Below are 19,308 nucleotides of genomic sequence, written 5' to 3'. Positions count from 1 at the left end.
GGAGCCCAGGGACTCCCTGCACACGTCACCTTCCGGGGCTGGGAGGTGACGGACCACACAGAGACCCCCTGCCAACCCTCTCACAGGTATCGCAGGGGGCCTCTGTGATTGCATTGTGATGCTTATCACATATGTTAGTACATATGCAGTTAGCATCGCTGCGATGGCCGGCGATGTATGTTAATGCATCCTGCCCAGTATACATTAAGTAGGTACCACTCCTTGGTATCGGGATAGAAGATAGTAAGTAGACAGTCCACAGGTCGACACAAGTTTATTGATAATCAGTAGAGCATATGTAATAGCGTCTGAGTTTGGCGGAGGTGCGGGATGCCGGATGGTTTTGCCTTGTAAATGATTGCTACTTTAAAATAACCTTCAGGTTTGACCATCATCCCGCACCTCTGGCAAACTCGGACCCTATGTAATTGTTCCTATCACCTGTTACCAAACTCTTTGCTCCCAATCTTCCACTTATGTACTTACTGCAGCAATCTATTCTCAGTTTATTAATGATAAATGTGTTTTTTAACATTACTGTATTAATTCAGGTTAGGAAAGTATGTGGGGCGATAAATAGACTATGTTTTTCCATGTGGGGGGGAAATTGCTAAGCATGCATTATTATTGATTACAAAAACATTATCACGTAGTACTTACATTTTAGAACCTTAGCAAATTATACTGTGTATATATACAAATTTGTGTTGTAAACTGGCTGGGATTTCTTTTGTATAAATTGAAATTGTACTGTTTTCTGTCTGTTTCAGAACCATGTAAAGAACACTCAAATTCTTGGAAGCAGTGAATACCAAAGAGAGCTTGGGTTTCATCTCTCAGTTCACCACCATGGAACGGCAGAGATTACAGGTTTGGACAGAGAAATCTCTCCATTTCCACAGTCGAGCAGCCTCTGTGGTCTTGCTGGTTTTGACCATGTTGTCTCTAGATGTTCCTGTTGTTTCCCTCATCAACACATTTCACGCTGAACAAAGGGATTGGACCTTTAGTCATCTGACTGTGCACCAAAGCACAGGTGCTGTATATGTTGGTGCAGTGAATCGGATCTACAAGCTGTCAGGAAACTTGACCCTCTTGGTTTCTCACAATACCGGACCTGGAGAGGACAACAAATCCTGTTACCCTCCCCAGAATGTTCAGCCATGTAGTGAACCTCGTACGTTGACCAACAATGTGAACAAACTGCTAATTATTGATTACTCAGAGAACCGGCTGCTGGCTTGTGGTAGTTTGTATCAGGGTGTATGCAAGCTCCTCCGTCTAGATGATCTTTTTATTTTGGTTGAACCGTCTCATAAGAAAGAGCACTACCTGTCTAGTGTCAATGATACTGGTACAATGTATGGAGTGATTGTTAAGACTGAAGGCCAGGATGGCAAACTATTCATTGGAACTGCAGTAGATGGCAAACAGGATTATTTCCCAACTCTTTCAAGTCGTAAACTGCCCAGGGATCCTGAATCATCGACAATGTTGGATTATGAGCTCTATAGTGACTTTGTGTCATCACTTATCAAGATCCCATCCGATACTCTTGCCTTGATCTCCCATTTTGATATTTTTTATATCTACGGTTTTGCCAGTGGTAACTACGTTTATTTTCTCACTGTGCAACCAGAAAGTCCAGAAGGTATTTCTAGCAATTCAGCAAATGACCTATTCTACACTTCTCGAATTGTGCGATTATGTAAGAATGACCCAAAATTCCACTCTTACATATCTCTACCAATTGGATGCACCAAGAACGGGGTGGAATATAGACTATTGCAAGCTGCCTATGTTACCAAACCAGGTGTCACGTTAGCTAGGTCTCTGAAAATCTCCGTTCAGGATGATGTACTTTTTGCCATCTTCTCCAAAGGTCAAAAGCAGTATCATCACCCACCTGATGACTCTACCCTCTGTGTCTTTCCCATTAAGACAATCAACGCTCTTATTAAGGAACGACTGCAATCTTGTTACCAGGGCGAAGGAAACCTGGAGCTAAACTGGCTTCTAGGAAAGGATGTTCAATGCACGAAAGCAGTAAGCTATTATTTTTCTATCATTTATCTTTCTAAAAATATATATATTATCACTTTTACAGCATTTTACAGATATTGAACATTAATTCACGTCAAAATAAAATTCACAAAGTTATAATACACACACTTTTATCATCCTTTGTTATGTGCAAAATTTCCTAATAAAATGTGCACAGGTGATGTTTTTTTTAATTATATCTGTCCTGTATCCTTGTTTCCATGGAAATTCACAATTGTTTTACCACACTTTGGACCTAGAGAGAGGTGAGTTGGAGTTTTAATAAGAACCCCAAGTTTCATTTTAAAATTATGCGATATAGGGGGAATTAAAATCTCACCGTGGTCTATGAAGTGCCGTTGGAACACTGCTGGAACGGTCAGAATGGTGGCACCTTGGGCACACCAATTTTGCCACGTCCTCCTAGAAGTGTGCAGGAAAATACTTTTTGTTGGTGTACCATAATTCTCTGCACACTGCTGAGAATTGAATTCCCCTCATACGTTCTGTATTATGTTTATTATGATTTTTTTGCTTCCCTGCCTTTGGTATCACAGAGTTCATGAACTTCAGGAAAGTTATCACTCAACTCTTATAAATATGATGATTTCATTATGCAGTTTAATTGAACCACAAGAATGTTCACTTCATTTAACCACCGTGGGCTGGGACTGGGAGAGCTTGTTCAGTAGATTCTTTGTCTCATGTAACATGTTAGGCCAATAAGTTACTCAACATTATTCCTCAAGTGTCATGTTGTAGAGAAATAAAAAGTATTTATTTAAATACAGTTGCTGACACTTGTTAAACAGGTAAAAATACCCTCTTGGTTAAAAAAAAAAAGTTCAATCACATGAAGAATTCACTGACATGAGCAAGTTAAAGGGTCTGTATCCATTACATAATTACTTTTCAGGTTTATTTTACTATGCAACGAAAACCCTAAGGAAATTAAGCAACATTAACAGCATTAACATTAGCGGCTACTTTGCAAACAAATTTTAAACATATTCAAATGAATACACATTTATTCCAAAAAACACGGCCTTCTAATATTTAATCAGAATATGCTTGTTTACTCCAGACATTTATACGAGCTTAAGTCAGTAGCTCCTTCTCCCCTGACTGCAACTTGGGACCCCTTTGGGATTGTCCACCAGCACAAGTAAAATCCCATCTTTCTCTAATGACTGATGACTAAGCACATCATTGGAATGGGCAATATTTTAACCTTACTGTGTTGGTGTTGTGTATTTATTGGCCAGTGGCTCCATAGTAAGCAATTTACTAATAAACATGTAAAAGAAAAAGAATAAAACCAACCAACTGGCTTTGAGTGGAATAGTGCAACCTAGACAGTAAAATTCTGTGTTTTATTGGAGGTTATGAGTTATTCAACTTTGACACTTTGGGGTATATTTGCTAAAGTGCGGGTTTTTAAAAGTGGAGATGTTGCCAAAAGCAACCAATCAGATTCTACTTATTTATCTAGCACTTTCTAGAAGATAATAGCTGGGGTGCAAATGTGCAACCAGTATTTACTGTAGGGGGTGCATCCAATATTTACTGTAAGGCGTGCAGTCACAATATTTTCTTGTAAGTGGCGCAGCCATTGTTTACTGAAGGGATTACAGTCACTATTTACTGTAAGGGGTTCAGTCATTATTTACTGTAAGGGGTGCAGTCACTATTTACTGTAAGGGGTTCAGTCATTATTTACTGTAAGGGGTGCAGTCACTATTTATTGTAAGGGGATCAGTCATTATTTACTGTAAGGGGTACAGTCACTATTTACTGTAGGGGGTGCAGCCACTATTTACTGGAGGGGGTACAGTCACTAATTACTGTAAGTGGTGCAGCCATTATTTACTGTAAGGGGTTCAGTCACTATTTACTTTAGGGGGTACAGCCACTATTTACTGGAGGGGGTACAGCCACTATTTACAGTAATGGGTGCAGCCACAATTGACTGTACGGAGTTCAGTCACAATTTACTGTAGTGGGTACAGCCACTATTTACTGTAGAGGGTACAGCCACTATTTACTGTAAGGGTTGCAGCTAATATTTACTGTAGGGGATGCAGCCACTGTTTACTGTAAGGGGTACAGCCACAATTGACTGTAGGGTGTACAGCCACAATTTACTGTAAGGGGTTCAGTCACTATTTACTGTAGGGGGTACAGCCACTATTTACAGTAATGGGTGCAGCCACAATTGACAGTAGGGGGTACAGCCACAATTGACTGTAGGGGGTACTGCCACAATTGACTGGAGGGGGTACAGTCACTATTTACTGGAGGGGGTACAGTCACTATTTACTGTAAGTGGTGCAGCCATTATTTACTGTAAGGGGTTCAGTCACTATTTACTTTAGGGGGTACAGGCACTATTTACTGGAGGGGGTACCGTCACTATTTACTGTAAGTGGTGCAGCCATTATTTACTGTAAGGGGTGCAACCACTATTTACTGTAGGGGGTGCAGCCACTATTTACTGGAGGGGGTACAGTCACTATTTACTGTAAGTGGTGCAGCCGTTATTTACTGTAAGGAGTTCAGTCACTATTTACTTTAGGGGTACAGCCACTATTTACTGGAGGGGGTACAGTCACTATTTACTGTAAGTGGTGCAGCCATTATTTACTGTAAGGGGTGCAGCCACTATTTACTGTAGGGGGTACAGCCACTATTTACTGTAGGGGGTACAGCCACTATTTACAGTAATGGGTGCAGCCACAATTGACTGTACGGAGTGCAGTCACAATTTACTGTAGTGGGTACAGCCACTATTTACTGTAGAGGGTACAGCCACTATTTACTATAAGGGTTGCAGCCAATATTTACTGTAGGGGGTGCAGCCACTGTTTACTGTAAGGGGTACAGCCACAATTGACTGTAGGGTGTACAGCCACAATTTACTGTAAGGGGTTCAGTCACTATTTACTGTAGGGGGTACAGCCACTATTTACAGTAATGGGTGCAGCCACAATTGACAGTAGGGGGTACAGCCACAATTGACTGTAGGGGGTACTGCCACAATTGACTGTAGGGGGTACAGCCACTATTAACTGGAGGGGGTACAGTCACTATTTACTGTAAGAGGTGCAGCCATTATTTACTGTAAAGGGTTCAGTCACTATTTACTGTAGGGGGTGCAGCCACTATTTACTGTAGGGGTTACAGCCACTATTTACAGTAATGGGTGCAGCCACAATTAACTGTATGGGGTGCAGTCACAATTTACTGTAGTGGGTACAGCCACTATTTACTGTAGAGGGTACAGCCACTATTTACTGTAAGGGCTGTAGGGGGTACAGTCACTATTTACTGTAAGGGCTGCAGCCACAATTGTGGGAGGTTCAGACACTATTTACTGTAGAAGTACAGCCACTATTTAATGTAAGAGGTTCAATCATGATTTACTGTAGGGGGTACAGCCACTATTTACAGTAATGGGTGCAGCCACAATTGACTGTAGGGGGTGCAGTCACAATTTACTGTAGGGGGTAGAGCCACTATTTACTGTAAGGGGTGCAGCCACTATTTACTGTAAGGGGTGCAGCCTCAATTGACTGTAGGGGGTACAGCCACAATTGACTGTAGGGGGTACAGCCACTATTTATTGTAAGCGGTTCAGTCACTATTTACTGTAGGGGGTACAGTCACTATTTATTGTAAGGGCTGCAGCCACTATTGTAGGAGGTTCAGCCACTATTTACTATAGGGCGTACAGACACTATTTACTGTAAGAGGTTCAGTCACTATTTACTGTAGGGGGTACAGCCACTATTTACAGTAATGGGTGCAGCCAAAATTTACTGTAGGGGTACAGCCACTATTTACTGTAAGGGGTAGAGCCACTATTTACTGTAAGGGGTGCAGCCACAATTGACTGTAGGGGGTACAGCAACAATTGACTGTAGGGGGTACAGCCACAATTGACTGTAGGGGGTACAGCCACAATTGACTGTAGGGGGTACAGCCACTATTTATTGTAAGGGGTTCAGTAACTATTTACTGTAGGGCGTACAGTCACTATTTACTGTAAGGGCTGCAGCCACTATTGTAGGAGGTTCAGCTACTATTTACTGTAGGGGGTACAGACACTATTTACTGTAAGAGGTTCAGTCACTATTTACTGTAGGGGGTGCAGCCATTATTTACTGTAAGGGGTGCAGCCACTATTTACTGTAGGGGGTGCAGCCACTATTTACTGGAGGGGGTACAGTCACTATTTACTGTAAGTGGTGCAGCCATTATTTACTGTAAGGGGTTCAGTCACTATTTACTTTAGGGGGTAAAGCCACTATTTACTGGAGGGCAGGGGCGGATCCAGAAAAAAATTACAGGGGGGGGCACCATAAGTGGTTGTGCTATCAAGGAGGGGTGGAGTCAGAAGTGGAGTGGGTGTGACCAAGTTTTAGTGGGTGTGACCAACTTTGTGAGGGGGTGTGGTCATGTGCTCAAAGGGTAGATGCTAGAATCAAGTGGGCTAAGGGACCTTTTCCATCAGGGGAAGGAGCCACGACACAAGGGGGAGGAGCTATGCCAGCGGGATAGTTCCTCTACTATCCACGCCACCAACTATTACCTTTAGTAATCAGGTGGCGAGCGAAGCGAGCCACCGAGCCCGAAGCGTGGCGAGGGTACTTTTCGGGTACCCTGTTCGCCCGTAGCTCCTCCCCCTGGTGACGTGTCTCCTTCCCTAAGTACGTCAGAAGGTCCCTTCTCCCACTCCGATATAGAATCAACCATGCTCAAAGTGCTCACAGCAGCACCATTCTCCCTCCCCAGGTCACCCCCACTCCCCCCCCCCCCTAGCAAAAGACCGCTCACAGCAGGCAGCAGCACCATTCCCTCCCCAGGTCACCCCCACTCCCCCCCAGCAAAAGACCGCTCACAGCAGGGAGCAGCACTATTCCCTCCCCAGGTCACCCCCACTCCCCCCCCAGCAAAAGACCGCTCACAGCAGGCAGCAGCACCATTCCCTCCCTCCCCAGGTTACCCCCCCAGCAAAAGACTGCTCACAGCAGGGAGCAGCACCATTCCCTCCCTCCCCAGGTCACCCCCACTCCCCCCCAGCAAAAGACCGCTCACAGCAGGGAGCAGCACCATTCCCTCCCCAGGTCACCCCCACTCCCCTCCCCAGCAAAAGACCGCTCACAGCAGGCAGCAGAACTATTCTCCCCCCCCCCCCCCCCCGGGTAACCCCCACTCCCCCCTCCAACAAAAGACCACTCACAGCAGGCAGCAGAACTATTCTCCCCCCCCCCCACCGGGTAACCCCCACTCCCCCCTCCAACAAAAGACCGCTCACCAGCAGAAGGCAGGGCCAGTCAGGCAGGCGTCGTCTTCTTGCTCGGTTGGCGGCTGCTCTCCCGGACCCTTGCGCTGCTGTGCACTGTTCCTGGGTGCTGACCCTCAGCGGCGGCGGTGTGCTGTCCCTCAGCGGTGGCGGTGCGCTGTCCCTCAGTGGCGGCAGGCGGCGGCGGTGCACTGTCCCTCAGCCGCGGCTTGGATCTGTGTTCCTCCTCCTGCTCGACTCCTCTGCAGTCTGCCCTGACTGCAGGTCACATTTCACCAGGGAGCCAATCAGGAGGAGGAACACACACGCAGAGCAGCAGCAGCAACTGACAGGGGAGGGGGACATGTCGGGTGCGGGGTGCGTTCAGCGGCGCAGAAAGTTAAAAATGACAGGGGGGGCACGTGCCTTGGTGCCCCCCCCCCCCCTAAATCCGCCACTGCTGGAGGGGGTACAGTCACTATTTACTGTAAGTGGTGCAGCCATTATTTACTGTAAGGGGTGCAGCCACTATTTACTGTAGGGGGTACAGCCACTATTTACTGTAGGGGGTACAGCCACTATTTACAGTAATGGGTGCAGCCACAATTGACTGTACGGAGTGCAGTCACAATTTACTGTAGTGGGTACAGCCACTATTTACTGTAGAGGGTACAGCCACTATTTACTGTAAGGGTTGCAGCCAATATTTACTGTAGGGGGTACAGTCACTATTTACTGTAAGAGGTGCAGCCATTATTTACTGTAAAGGGTTCAGTCACTATTTACTGTAGGGGGTGCAGCCACTATTTACTGTAGGGGTTACAGCCACTGTTTACAGTAATGGGTGCAGCCACAATTAACTGTATGGGGTGCAGTCACAATTTACTGTAGTGGGTACAGCCACTATTTACTGTAGAGGGTACAGCCACTATTTACTGTAAGGGCTGTAGGGGGTACAGTCACTATTTACTGTAAGGGCACAGCCACAATTGTGGGAGGTTCAGCCACTATTTACTGTAGAAGGTACAGCCACTATTTAATGTAAGAGGTTCAACCACTATTTACAGTAATGGGTGCAGCCACAATTGACTGTAGGGGGTGCAGTCACAATTTACTGTAGGGGGTAGAGCCACTATTTACTGTAAGGGGTGTAGCCAATATTTACTGTAGGGGGTACAGCCACTATTTACTGTAAGGGGTGCAGCCACTATTTACTGTAAGGGGTGCAGCCACAATTGACTGTAGGGGGTACAGCCACTATTTATTGTAAGGGGTTCAGTCACTATTTACTGTAGGGGGTACAGTCACTATTTACTGTAAGGGCTGCAGCCACTATTGTAGGAGGTTCAGCCACTATTTACTATAGGGGGTACAGCCACTATTTACTGTAAGAGGTTCAGTCACTATTTACTGTAGGGGGTACAGCCACTATTTACAGTAATGGGTGCAGCCAAAATTTACTGTAGGGGTACAGCCACTATTTACTGTAAGGGGTACAGCCACTATTTACTGTAAGGGGTGCAGCCACAATTGACTGTAGGGGGTACAGCCACAATTGACCGTAGGGGGTACAGCCACAATTGACTGTAGGGGGTACAGCCACTATTTATTGTAAGGGGTTCAGTAACTATTTACTGTAGGGCGTACAGTCACTATTTACTGTAAGGGCTGCAGCCACTATTGTAGGAGGTTCAGCTACTATTTACTGTAGGGGGTACAGACACTATTTACTGTAAGAGGTTCAGTCACTATTTACTGTAGGGGGTGCAGCCATTATTTACTGTAAGGGGTGCAGCCACTATTTACTGTAGGGGGTGCAGCCACTATTTACTGGAGGGGGTACAGTCACTATTTACTGTAAGTGGTGCAGCCATTATTTACTGTAAGGGGTTCAGTCACTATTTACTTTAGGGGGTAAAGCCACTATTTACTGGAGGGCAGGGGCGGATCCAGAAAAAAATTACAGGGGGGGCACCATAAGTGGTTGTGCTATCAAGGAGGGGTGGAGTCAGAAGTGGAGTGGGTGTGACCAAGTTTTAGTGGGTGTGACCAACTGTGTGAGGGGGTGTGGTCATGTGCTCAAAGGGTAGATGCTAGAATCAAGTGGGCTAAGGGACCTTTTCCATCAGGGGAAGGAGCCACGACACAAGGGGGAGGAGCTATGCCAGCGGGATAGTTCCTCTACTATCCACGCCACCAACTATTACCTATAGTAATCAGGTGGCGAGCGAAGCGAGCCACCGAGCCCGAAGCGTGGCGAGCGAAGCAAGCTCGCGAGGGTACTTTTCGGGTACCCTGTTCGCCCGTAGCTCCTCCCCCTGGTGACGTGTCTCCTTCCCTAAGTACGTCAGAAGGTCCCTTCTCCCACTCCGATATAGAATCAACCATGCTCAAAGTGCTCACAGCAGCACCATTCTCCCTCCCCAGGTCACCCCCACTCCCCCCCCCCTAGCAAAAGACCGCTCACAGCAGGCAGCAGCACCATTCCCTCCCCAGGTCACCCCCACTCCCCCCCAGCAAAAGACCGCTCACAGCAGGGAGCAGCACCATTCCCTCCCCAGGTCACCCCCACTCCCCCCCCAGCAAAAGACCGCTCACAGCAGGCAGCAGCACCATTCCCTCCCTCCCCAGGTCACCCCCACTCCCCCCCAGCAAAAGACTGCTCACAGCAGGGAGCAGCACCATTCCCTCCCTCCCCAGGTCACCCCCACTCCCCCCCAGCAAAAGACCGCTCACAGCAGGGAGCAGCACCATTCCCTCCCCAGGTCACCCCCACACCCCTCCCCAGCAAAAGACCGCTCACAGCAGGCAGCAGAACTATTCTCCCCCCCCCCCAGGTAACCCCCACTCCCCCCTCCAGCAAAAGACCACTCACAGCAGGCAGCAGAACTATCCCCCCCCCCCCACCGGGTAACCCCCACTCCCCCCTCCAACAAAAGACCGCTCACCAGCAGAAGGCAGGGCCAGTCAGGCAGGCGTCGTCTTCTTGCTCGGTTGGCGGCTGCTCTCCCGGACCCTTGCGCTGCTGTGCACTGTTCCTGGGTGCTGACCCTCAGCGGCGGTGTGCTGTCCCTCAGCGGTGGCGGTGCGCTGTCCCTCAGTGGCGGCGGGCGGCAGCGGTGCACTGTCCCTCAGCCGCGGCCTGGATCTGTGTTCCTCCTCCTGCTCGACTCCTCTGCAGTCTGCCCTGACTGCAGGTCACATTTCACCAGGGAGCCAATCAGGAGGAGGAACACACACGCAGAGCAGCAGCAGCAACTGACAGGGGAGGGGGACATGTCGGGTGCGGGGTGCGTTCAGCGGCGCAGAAAGTTAAAAATTACAGGGGGGCACGTGCCTTGGTGCCCCCCCCCTAAATCCGCCACTGCTGGAGGGGGTACAGTCACTATTTACTGTAAGTGGTGCAGCCATTATTTACTGTAAGGGGTGCAGCCACCATTTACTGTAGGGGGTACAGCCACTATTTACTGTAGGGGGTACAGCCACTATTTACAGTAATGGGTGCAGCCACAATTGACTGTACGGAGTGCAGTCACAATTTACTGTAGTGGGTACAGCCACTATTTACTGTAGAGGGTACAGCCACTATTTACTGTAAGGGTTGCAGCCAATATTTACTGTAGGGGGTACAGTCACTATTTACTGTAAGAGGTGCAGCCATTATTTACTGTAAAGGGTTCAGTCACTATTTACTGTAGGGGGTGCAGCCACTATTTACTGTAGGGGTTACAGCCACTGTTTACAGTAATGGGTGCAGCCACAATTAACTGTATGGGGTGCAGTCACAATTTACTGTAGTGGGTACAGCCACTATTTACTGTAGAGGGTACAGTCACTATTTACTGTAAGGGCACAGCCACAATTGTGGGAGGTTCAGCCACTATTTACTGTAGAAGGTACAGCCACTATTTAATGTAAGAGGTTCAACCACTATTTACAGTAATGGGTGCAGCCACAATTGACTGTAGGGGGTGCAGTCACAATTTACTGTAGGGGTTAGAGCCACTATTTACTGTAAGGGGTGCAGCCAATATTTACTGTAGGGGGTACAGCCACTATTTACTGTAAGGGGTGCAGCCACTATTTACTGTAAGGGGTGCAGCCACAATTGACTGTAGGGGGTACAGCCACTATTTATTGTAAGGGGTTCAGTCACTATTTACTGTAGGGGGTACAGTCACTATTTACTGTAAGGGCTGCAGCCACTATTGTAGGAGGTTCAGCCACTATTTACTATAGGGGGTACAGCCACTATTTACTGTAAGAGGTTCAGTCACTATTTACTGTAGGGGGGTACAGCCACTATTTACAGTAATGGGTGCAGCCAAAATTTACTGTAGGGGTACAGCCACTATTTACTGTAAGGGGTACAGCCACTATTTACTGTAAGGGGTGCAGCCACAATTGACTGTAGGGGGTACAGCCACAATTGACTGTAGGGGGTACAGCCACAATTGACTGTAGGGGGTACAGCCACTATTTATTGTAAGGGGTTCAGTAACTATTTACTGTAGGGCGTACAGTCACTATTTACTGTAAGGGCTGCAGCCACTATTGTAGGAGGTTCAGCTACTATTTACTGTAGGGGGTACAGACACTATTTACTGTAAGAGGTTCAGTCACTATTTACTGTAGGGGGTACAGACACTATTTACAGTAATGGGTGCAGCCACAATTGACTGTAGGGGGTGCAGTCACAATTTACTGTAGGGGGTACAGCCACTATTTACTGTAAGGGGTGCAGCCAATATTTACTGTAGGGGGTACAGCCACTATTTACTGTAAGGGGTACAGCCACTATTTACTGTAAGGGGTGCAGCCACAATTGACTGTAGGGGGTACAGCCACAATTGACTGTAGGGGGTACAGCCACTTTTTATTGTAAGGGGTTCAGTCACTATTTACTGTAGGGGGTACAGTCACTATTTACTGTAAGGGCTGCAGCCACTATTTACTGTAGGGGGTACAGACACGATTTACTGTAAGGGGTACAGACACTATTTACTGTAAGGGGTGCAGCCACAATTGACTCTAGGGGGTACAGCCACAATTGACTGTAGAGGGTACAGCCACTATTTACTGTAAGGGGTACAGATTTAAAATGTGCAACAAGACTTAGATGTGAGAGAGGTGTGTCTAGACTCAAATCTAAATTGCAGTGTAAAATAAAGTGGTTCAGCTGTATTTGCGCCCCTCTTTTTTTGCTTTGCTCTCAGTTCAGTGTCAGGAAGCAGAGAGGAATTTCGATTTTTTTTTGCTTCACTGTGTTAATTACCTGGTTATCCTGTGTCATGAAGCAGGTGTCATATGCTGCCCCCTGGGTTAGATCATACTGACCCGGACCTTCCAGGAGACTTCCGATTTTTTTGGTAGTCCCCCGGACCTCCAAAGAGTGGGTGAATCTCCCGCATCCCTCCCACTTCCTAGTGAAGAGGGCAAGAGATGGAGATAATACCGGGAATCATGGGTTTGTAGAGAAGGGTTGGAGCCCATATACCTATACTGTGTAGTGATTTGTGTCATTTAACCCCACACCCTCAGATGGTACCTGGCCTAATTCATACTTGCCGACATTCTGGCTGCTCTCTGCGGGAGAGAGCAGCCAGGTCGGCTCAGCAAGGGGGCAGGGGAGGGCTGTGACGTGGGGAGGAGGTGGACCGGAGGCGGGACGGGGGTGGAGCAGGGGCGGGACGGGGGTGGAGTTTCGGTGGCACATCCTTTAAGCCACGCCGCCCGCTCGGTAATGCCGCGATCCCCGGCATTACACTGCAAGGGGCGTGGCTATGATGACGCGATTCAGCAAGAATCGCGTCATCAACTGCCTGGACCGCCCACTTTACACACTAAGTGGGCGGATGGGCAGGGGGACCCCTGATTCCAGGAGACTTGCCTGCTCTTCCGGGGGGCCGGGAGGGTCACCCGATTTTCGGGAGCCTCCCGGCCATTCCGGGAGAGTAGGCAAGTATGGCCTAATTATGTGAAGAGACTGGCTCTTTCCCCAGAGTGATTATCTATATCATCTCTGACTCCAGGTTTCTGTAAGGAGAAATTAAAGTTGGCAAGTATGGTTTAGATACCAAGTTTTCCTGTGTCTAGAAGTGGGGAGGTATTCCACCTCATGCTGCACTGGGTTAGATATGAAATGAGTTGTTGTTGGGAGGTGGGAAGGCCTTCCCCCATATGCAGCACTGTGTTAAATACCAAGTTTTCCTGTGTCAATAAAAGGGGGGAGGTATTCCACCTCATGCTGCACTGGGTTAGATATGAAATTAGTTGTTGTTGGGAGGTTGGAAGGCCTTCCCCCATATGCAGCACTGTGTTAAATACCAAGTTATCCTGTGTCAGGAAGGGTGGAGCCTTTCCCTCATATAACGTACAGGGGTTATCTTGTGTCAGGAAGCGAGGAGGCTTTCCCCTATATGCTGCACTAGGATAAATGCATCCAGCTCTAGCGCCTGTCTGAAGGAAACATAGAGAGCTTTAAAGTGACACTATAACCATTTTCTGGTTTCTTTGTCAGAAATACTGACATAATGGGTGTCCTATTGCTGTTATCAGACTCATTGATACCCCTTTCAGACTGACAATAGCCGGGTCGCACCCGGGAATGTGTACACGGGTGCTTCCCAGATGCGACCCGGCTTGAGACCCCTTCAGACTTGCGGCTCGACCCGGCATATTCCCAGGTTGGTGACGTCACCACTGACGCTACCGGAGGCGTTACTTGGAGATAATCATCTCCAAGCACCGCCTCCTCCTATGCAGAGAACGGGTGTCGGGTCACCTTGACCCAGCTTACCCGTTCACACTGCACCGCATCCCGGCTCGACTCTGGATTCAACCCAGGTCGAGACCTGGGATGAAATGCCGGGACGCTCGACGCGGGATATTCTTTCAGGACCCTTTCACACTGAGAAAATTCCCGGGTTGATGCGCGTTCATGTGCAATAACCCGGGAAATATTTGTCAGTGTTAAAGCGGTATCATAAGTCGCCTGACAGATTTTAAGTGTATTTTGTGTCCTTTTCTGTATATTAAATATTTTCTTCAGGTAACATTTATATGCATTTTTATCATTTACATAACACAATATAGGGTCTATTATTTTATTATATTTGCTGCTAATCAGTAACTGACTACAAATCATAGTTTCTTGAAAGATAGACAGTATGGATGTGCTATGTGTTACCGGCAGCTGGATCTCGGCGCTCAGTATCCCGACACCGGGATCCTGGACACAGAATGCTGGCGGGGGCGAGTGCAACGAAGCCCCTTGCGCACAGGTTCTATTTTCACTCTATGGATGTCGTGGACACCAATGAGTGAGGGGGCGGGATGTAGGGGGACAGTATACATCCCGACAGTATATGTCATAGGGCAAATACAGGCGAGATAAGACTTGGATGCCTCAATAGGAGCCATTGATTGTAGCCATGGACCCAATGTTTTTTCATGCTTTCACTGCAGTGTAGAGCTACTAGTCTTTCAGCCAGCAGCCCTGCACACTGTGCCCCTAGCCTGGCAGCTTACAGTTCACAGTCAGCCAGTGTCTGTCTTATGTGCCAGGATAGGCTGATCCTGCCTTGCTGACTGGACACTGGCTGAGCACAGCTGTCAGCCAGCAGTCCAGCCCCATCACTGAATCGGTTGCCTTTAGCAGGAAGGGATATCATTAGGCCAGTCTGAGGAGATATGTTTCACTAGGCCAGACTCTACATACCTCAAGTGGCACTAAGAACCCAGACTTACAGTTCCACTAATTCAAAATCAATGAATTAATTAAAAATAATTGCATGTAAAAATTGTATAATATTTAACTATAAATTCATATATGTGAATACAGTATTCTTGACCATTTAAAAAAATAAAAATTCTATATTGTGCATTACTCCTACATTTCCCAGACATGTCTCTCCTCTTTCACCTGGACCAGGTGCAATATCAAATTCCTGACAGATCGTATTCCTTTGCAGTCTTTTCCTGCGTTTCCACATATCCAAGCTTAATACCCCATTCTCAGCTCTCGCCACTATCAATATATCCAGCTTTGACACTTCTACACTTCCTCTTGCCATTTATGACCTGGCTCACTACTATCTCCGAGGGCTTACAGTATATTGACACTTTATCGCTTAATGTTGCTGCATGAGCAATCACTAAAAGATCTACATGAGCTGAGGTAGGAGGCAGATATGGGTGGATATGGGTGAAACGCTCTCTCCCGAAGAGTGGACGCAAATTTGATGCAATGTCATAGAGACTCTATCAGTGTCAAAATAATCAAAATCACTCATAAGATCTGCTATCATGGGTTTTTGGTACCTAAAACGCTACATACCTTCTTCCCTCATACTTCCCACTTCTAAAATACAAGGGTGGTTCAATAAATAAGGTAACAAGTCCTCTCACTGCGTAAATGTATTCAACTTGTACTTATACGAATAATAAGTAGTATGGCCTTGGTACAGATTATATTTCCACATAGTTCCCATACTTGTCTAAGCATTAGTTACAATGGTACACCAAAGCATCTATCACGGCATAGAAGAAATCAAGTGTCAAGCACCTGAAGTCAAGAAATGACGGCCATTGTTGTGAATCGCCTTTCACCCGGTGCTTCTACAATGGTCCAAAGAGATGGAAATCACTCAGTGACAAGTCAGGGCAGTAGAGCAGATGGTTCAGTATCTCTCAGTGTTAGTCTGTCCTGCCATTATCAATAGGTAGTGCCCCAAACCTGTTTCAATGGCATGATCACTCTACACCTCAACAAGTTGCCAAGGAATTTCAGCTGCTGATGTGCCCTTTAGATGCAGAAATCTGATCACACTATGCACCCCAATGTGTGACCCTGGTTTCATCAGCCTCACCATCTTACAACTGATGTTGGGACAGTATGACTGATATGAGGTGTCCTCTAATGGCCGTGAGGGGACACAGTGTTCTACCTACTCTGGTCTGGCAAGAAATTAGAATGAATTAGTGAACATTACACACGTGAGAGGGCTTGTTACCTTACTTATTGAACCACCCTCATATTTATGGAATTCTCCATAATACTCCTACCAAGTTCTAAAATATTTGTGTTCTTTTTACCAATCACTATGGGACCACATTTTCACAATAATTGAAAGCCACCTTTTGATAATTATTTAGTTTAAAGTCTGTGTTGTACTGTGCTGATAATTTGCATTTTATAAATGGAAGAGCTTTTAATTAATTAAATACGCACACAATGCTCTCGTTCACCTTTACGCAGCAGGATACCCTGATAGGAGGTTCTACTGTAATGTATCAGTCAAATGATATATCATGCCCAATCTCCTTTCTAAAGTGATCCCTGTTATCGTGCACATTGCTTCCATACTAATCAGGTTTAGCTGCATAAATGGTTGGGCACCCTTGCTAAACCTGAGGTAGCGAGCTAAAATGATTATACCACACCCATCAGCAGAAACAGAATGGGTGTGGAAAGTGGTGAAAAGAATTGAATACCGCCCAAAGAGTGATTGACAGTATTGATGGCTTGTATAGCAGAAATGTGCTATGCGGATTGGCATTTTTTATAAAGGGTGTGTGGCAGTGATATTATACTGTAGCACCAAAATTTACTTCATGCTCAGCTTTTTGCCCATTAGATCCCATGACGCAGCCCCAAGAATTTGTACAGAGACCCCCACTGATTCGCCACTTGCATACAAAGGCCAACATTTGTCTCACCATTGGACCTCTAAGCAACCCAATGGCTACTCAGAATGTGTGTCACAAGTAAGCCTCCGCAGCTTTTACGACTGTATACGGCAACACAGTCCAGGTTGAGACAAGCCCCTAAACGGTCATGACACACCTGCATTTTACTCGCCACCCTCCTGTTACCTCGAAACAAATGTCACTGATTGTCTGTCAATCCGTATACAAATTCACACCACCATCGCAAGACCATCGGGACGCATGTGCAGTGCGACTCAGACACCTGTACAGTACAACTGTAATCGCTCATCTATGCATTGCGAACACTTTGCATCTACCTCTGAATCAGGCACATAGGGGTATATTTACTAATATTCGTGTTTTAGCTGTTTTTAAGGGTGTTTGATCTCGAATGGTATCGAATGCATTTTACTGCAACTTTTTGAATCCTTATACGGTCATTTACTAAGCTGCCGAGTTTTCCTCATTCGTCTTTTCCAATGTCGATGTGATTCGTAATGTCAGGCAGTGTTTTACGGGAGTGATGAGTAAAACACTGCCTGACAAAACACAAGGAATCCCGGCTGGATCTGTGAGATCCGTGCAGGGCTTCATTGTGTACCTTAAAAACAGTGTTTAAAGAGTTAAAAAAAAAAAAAATTGCGTGGGGTCCCTCCTCCTATGCATAACCAGCCTCGGGCTCTTTGAGCCGGTCCTGGTTGTAAAAATACGGGGGGAAAATTGACAGGGGTTGACCGCAAGTAACCTCAACCGCTGACCGCAAAGTTCCCCTGGCCCTTGGGTGGCTGGAGGGGGGGGGGACCCCTTGATTTAAGGGGTCCCCACTCCTTCAGGGTACCCCAGGCCAGGGGTAACTAGTTGGGGATTTAATGCCAGGGCCGCAGGGACCTATATAAAGTGTACCCCGGCTGTGGCATTATCTCTCTGACTAGTGGAGCCCGGTGCTGGTGTGAAAAATACGGGGGACCCCTACGTCTTTTGTCCCCCGTATTTTTTACACCAGGCGCAGAGCCCGGTGCTGGTTGTTTAAATATGGGGGAACCGCTGTCAATTTTTTCCCCGTATTTTTACAACCAGGACCGGCTCAAAGAGCCCGAGGCTGGTTATGCTTAGGAGGGGCGACCCCACGCAATTTTTTTTCCAGTTTTTACAGTAAACAGACCCTTTCCCATAGATAACCATGCACAGATCTCACTGATCCATGCATGATTATCCAAACTCGCCTTGAAAAAGCAGGTCTATTTTTTTGCTGCTTTTTTTAACGAATCACAAAAAAATACACCCGCACTTGAGCATTCAGAGACTAACACCAAATACGAATGAATAGTGAATACCCGTGTTGTATGAAATAACAAGCGTTTGACCGATGGTCTATTCATTTCGTATTTCTGAACTTTGCCGTTGAAACCATTACGAATAGCCCAAACTCTGCCGAGATTTGTGCTTAGTGAATTCCCGTGTTGGGACTTAGTAAAAAAAACACAAATCGGACAAACTCGGATTATTAGTAAATATTAGTGATGAGCGGGTTCGGATCCTCGGGATCCGAACCCGCCCGAACTTCACCTTTTTTTTCACGGGTCCGAGCGACTCGGATCCTCCCGCCTTGCTCGGTTAACCCGAGCGCGCCCAAACGTCATCATCCCGCTGTCGGATTCTCGCGAGATTCGGATTCTATATAAGGAGTCGCGCGTCGCCGCCATTTTCACACGTGCATTGAGATTGATAGGAAGAGGACGTGGCTGGCGTCCTCTCCGTTAAAGTAGAAAAGACTGAGTGACTTAGTTATAATTGTGGGGAGGATTGGGGACGGGGAGCAGCTGTTAGGGAGTACAGTGCAGGGTTTTGATTATACCACCAGTGAGTTTAATCCGTTGTTTCTCTGCCTGAAAAAAAACCGCTCCACCATATCTGTGCTCACTCAGTGTGCTGCACTGCTGCATATATCTGTGCTGAGTGCACTGCTCACACTGCCTAATTGTGGGGACTGGGGAGCAGTTATAGCAGGAGTACAGTGCACAGTTTTGCTGACAGTGACCACCAGTCCAGTATACGTTTGTCTGCCTGAAAAACACTCCTGTGGTGGCTTTTTTTTTCTTCATACTAGTTTAGCAGTCTGCTGACAGTGTCCACCAGGTCCGTTATTATTATACAGTATATTATATATATATATATAGCAGTACGGTAGGCCACGGCTGTACCTACCTCTGTGTCGTCAGTGCAATCGTCGTCCATAAGTAATATAATACTATACTATAGTATCCATCCAT

At 46.8% G+C, this 19,308-nt stretch overlaps 1 protein-coding gene and 1 long non-coding RNA gene across 3 annotated transcripts in view; one reads left to right on the top strand and one right to left on the bottom strand.

The window, feature by feature from the left end:
• PLXNA2 (plexin A2) overlaps positions 1-19,308 on the top strand; it is a 398,232-nt gene that overhangs the window by 68,487 nt on the left and 310,437 nt on the right. For both annotated transcript variants that reach the window (XM_063955325.1, XM_063955326.1), the window contains exon 2: positions 771-2,046. In XM_063955325.1, coding sequence (XP_063811395.1) covers positions 850-2,046 — 1,197 coding nt within the window. In that variant the 5' untranslated portion in view covers positions 771-849. The remainder of the gene's footprint in view (positions 1-770; positions 2,047-19,308) is intronic.
• LOC135045813 (uncharacterized) overlaps positions 1-19,308 on the bottom strand; it is a 206,011-nt gene that overhangs the window by 153,053 nt on the left and 33,650 nt on the right. The window lies entirely within an intron of this gene.

Source organism: Pseudophryne corroboree, chromosome 2 (assembly GCF_028390025.1).
Source record: "Pseudophryne corroboree isolate aPseCor3 chromosome 2, aPseCor3.hap2, whole genome shotgun sequence".
NCBI classification, from domain to species: Eukaryota; Metazoa; Chordata; class Amphibia; order Anura; family Myobatrachidae; genus Pseudophryne; species Pseudophryne corroboree.
The sequence above is the reverse complement of the archived record's forward strand: the minus strand, read 5'-3'. Positions and strand labels throughout refer to the sequence as shown.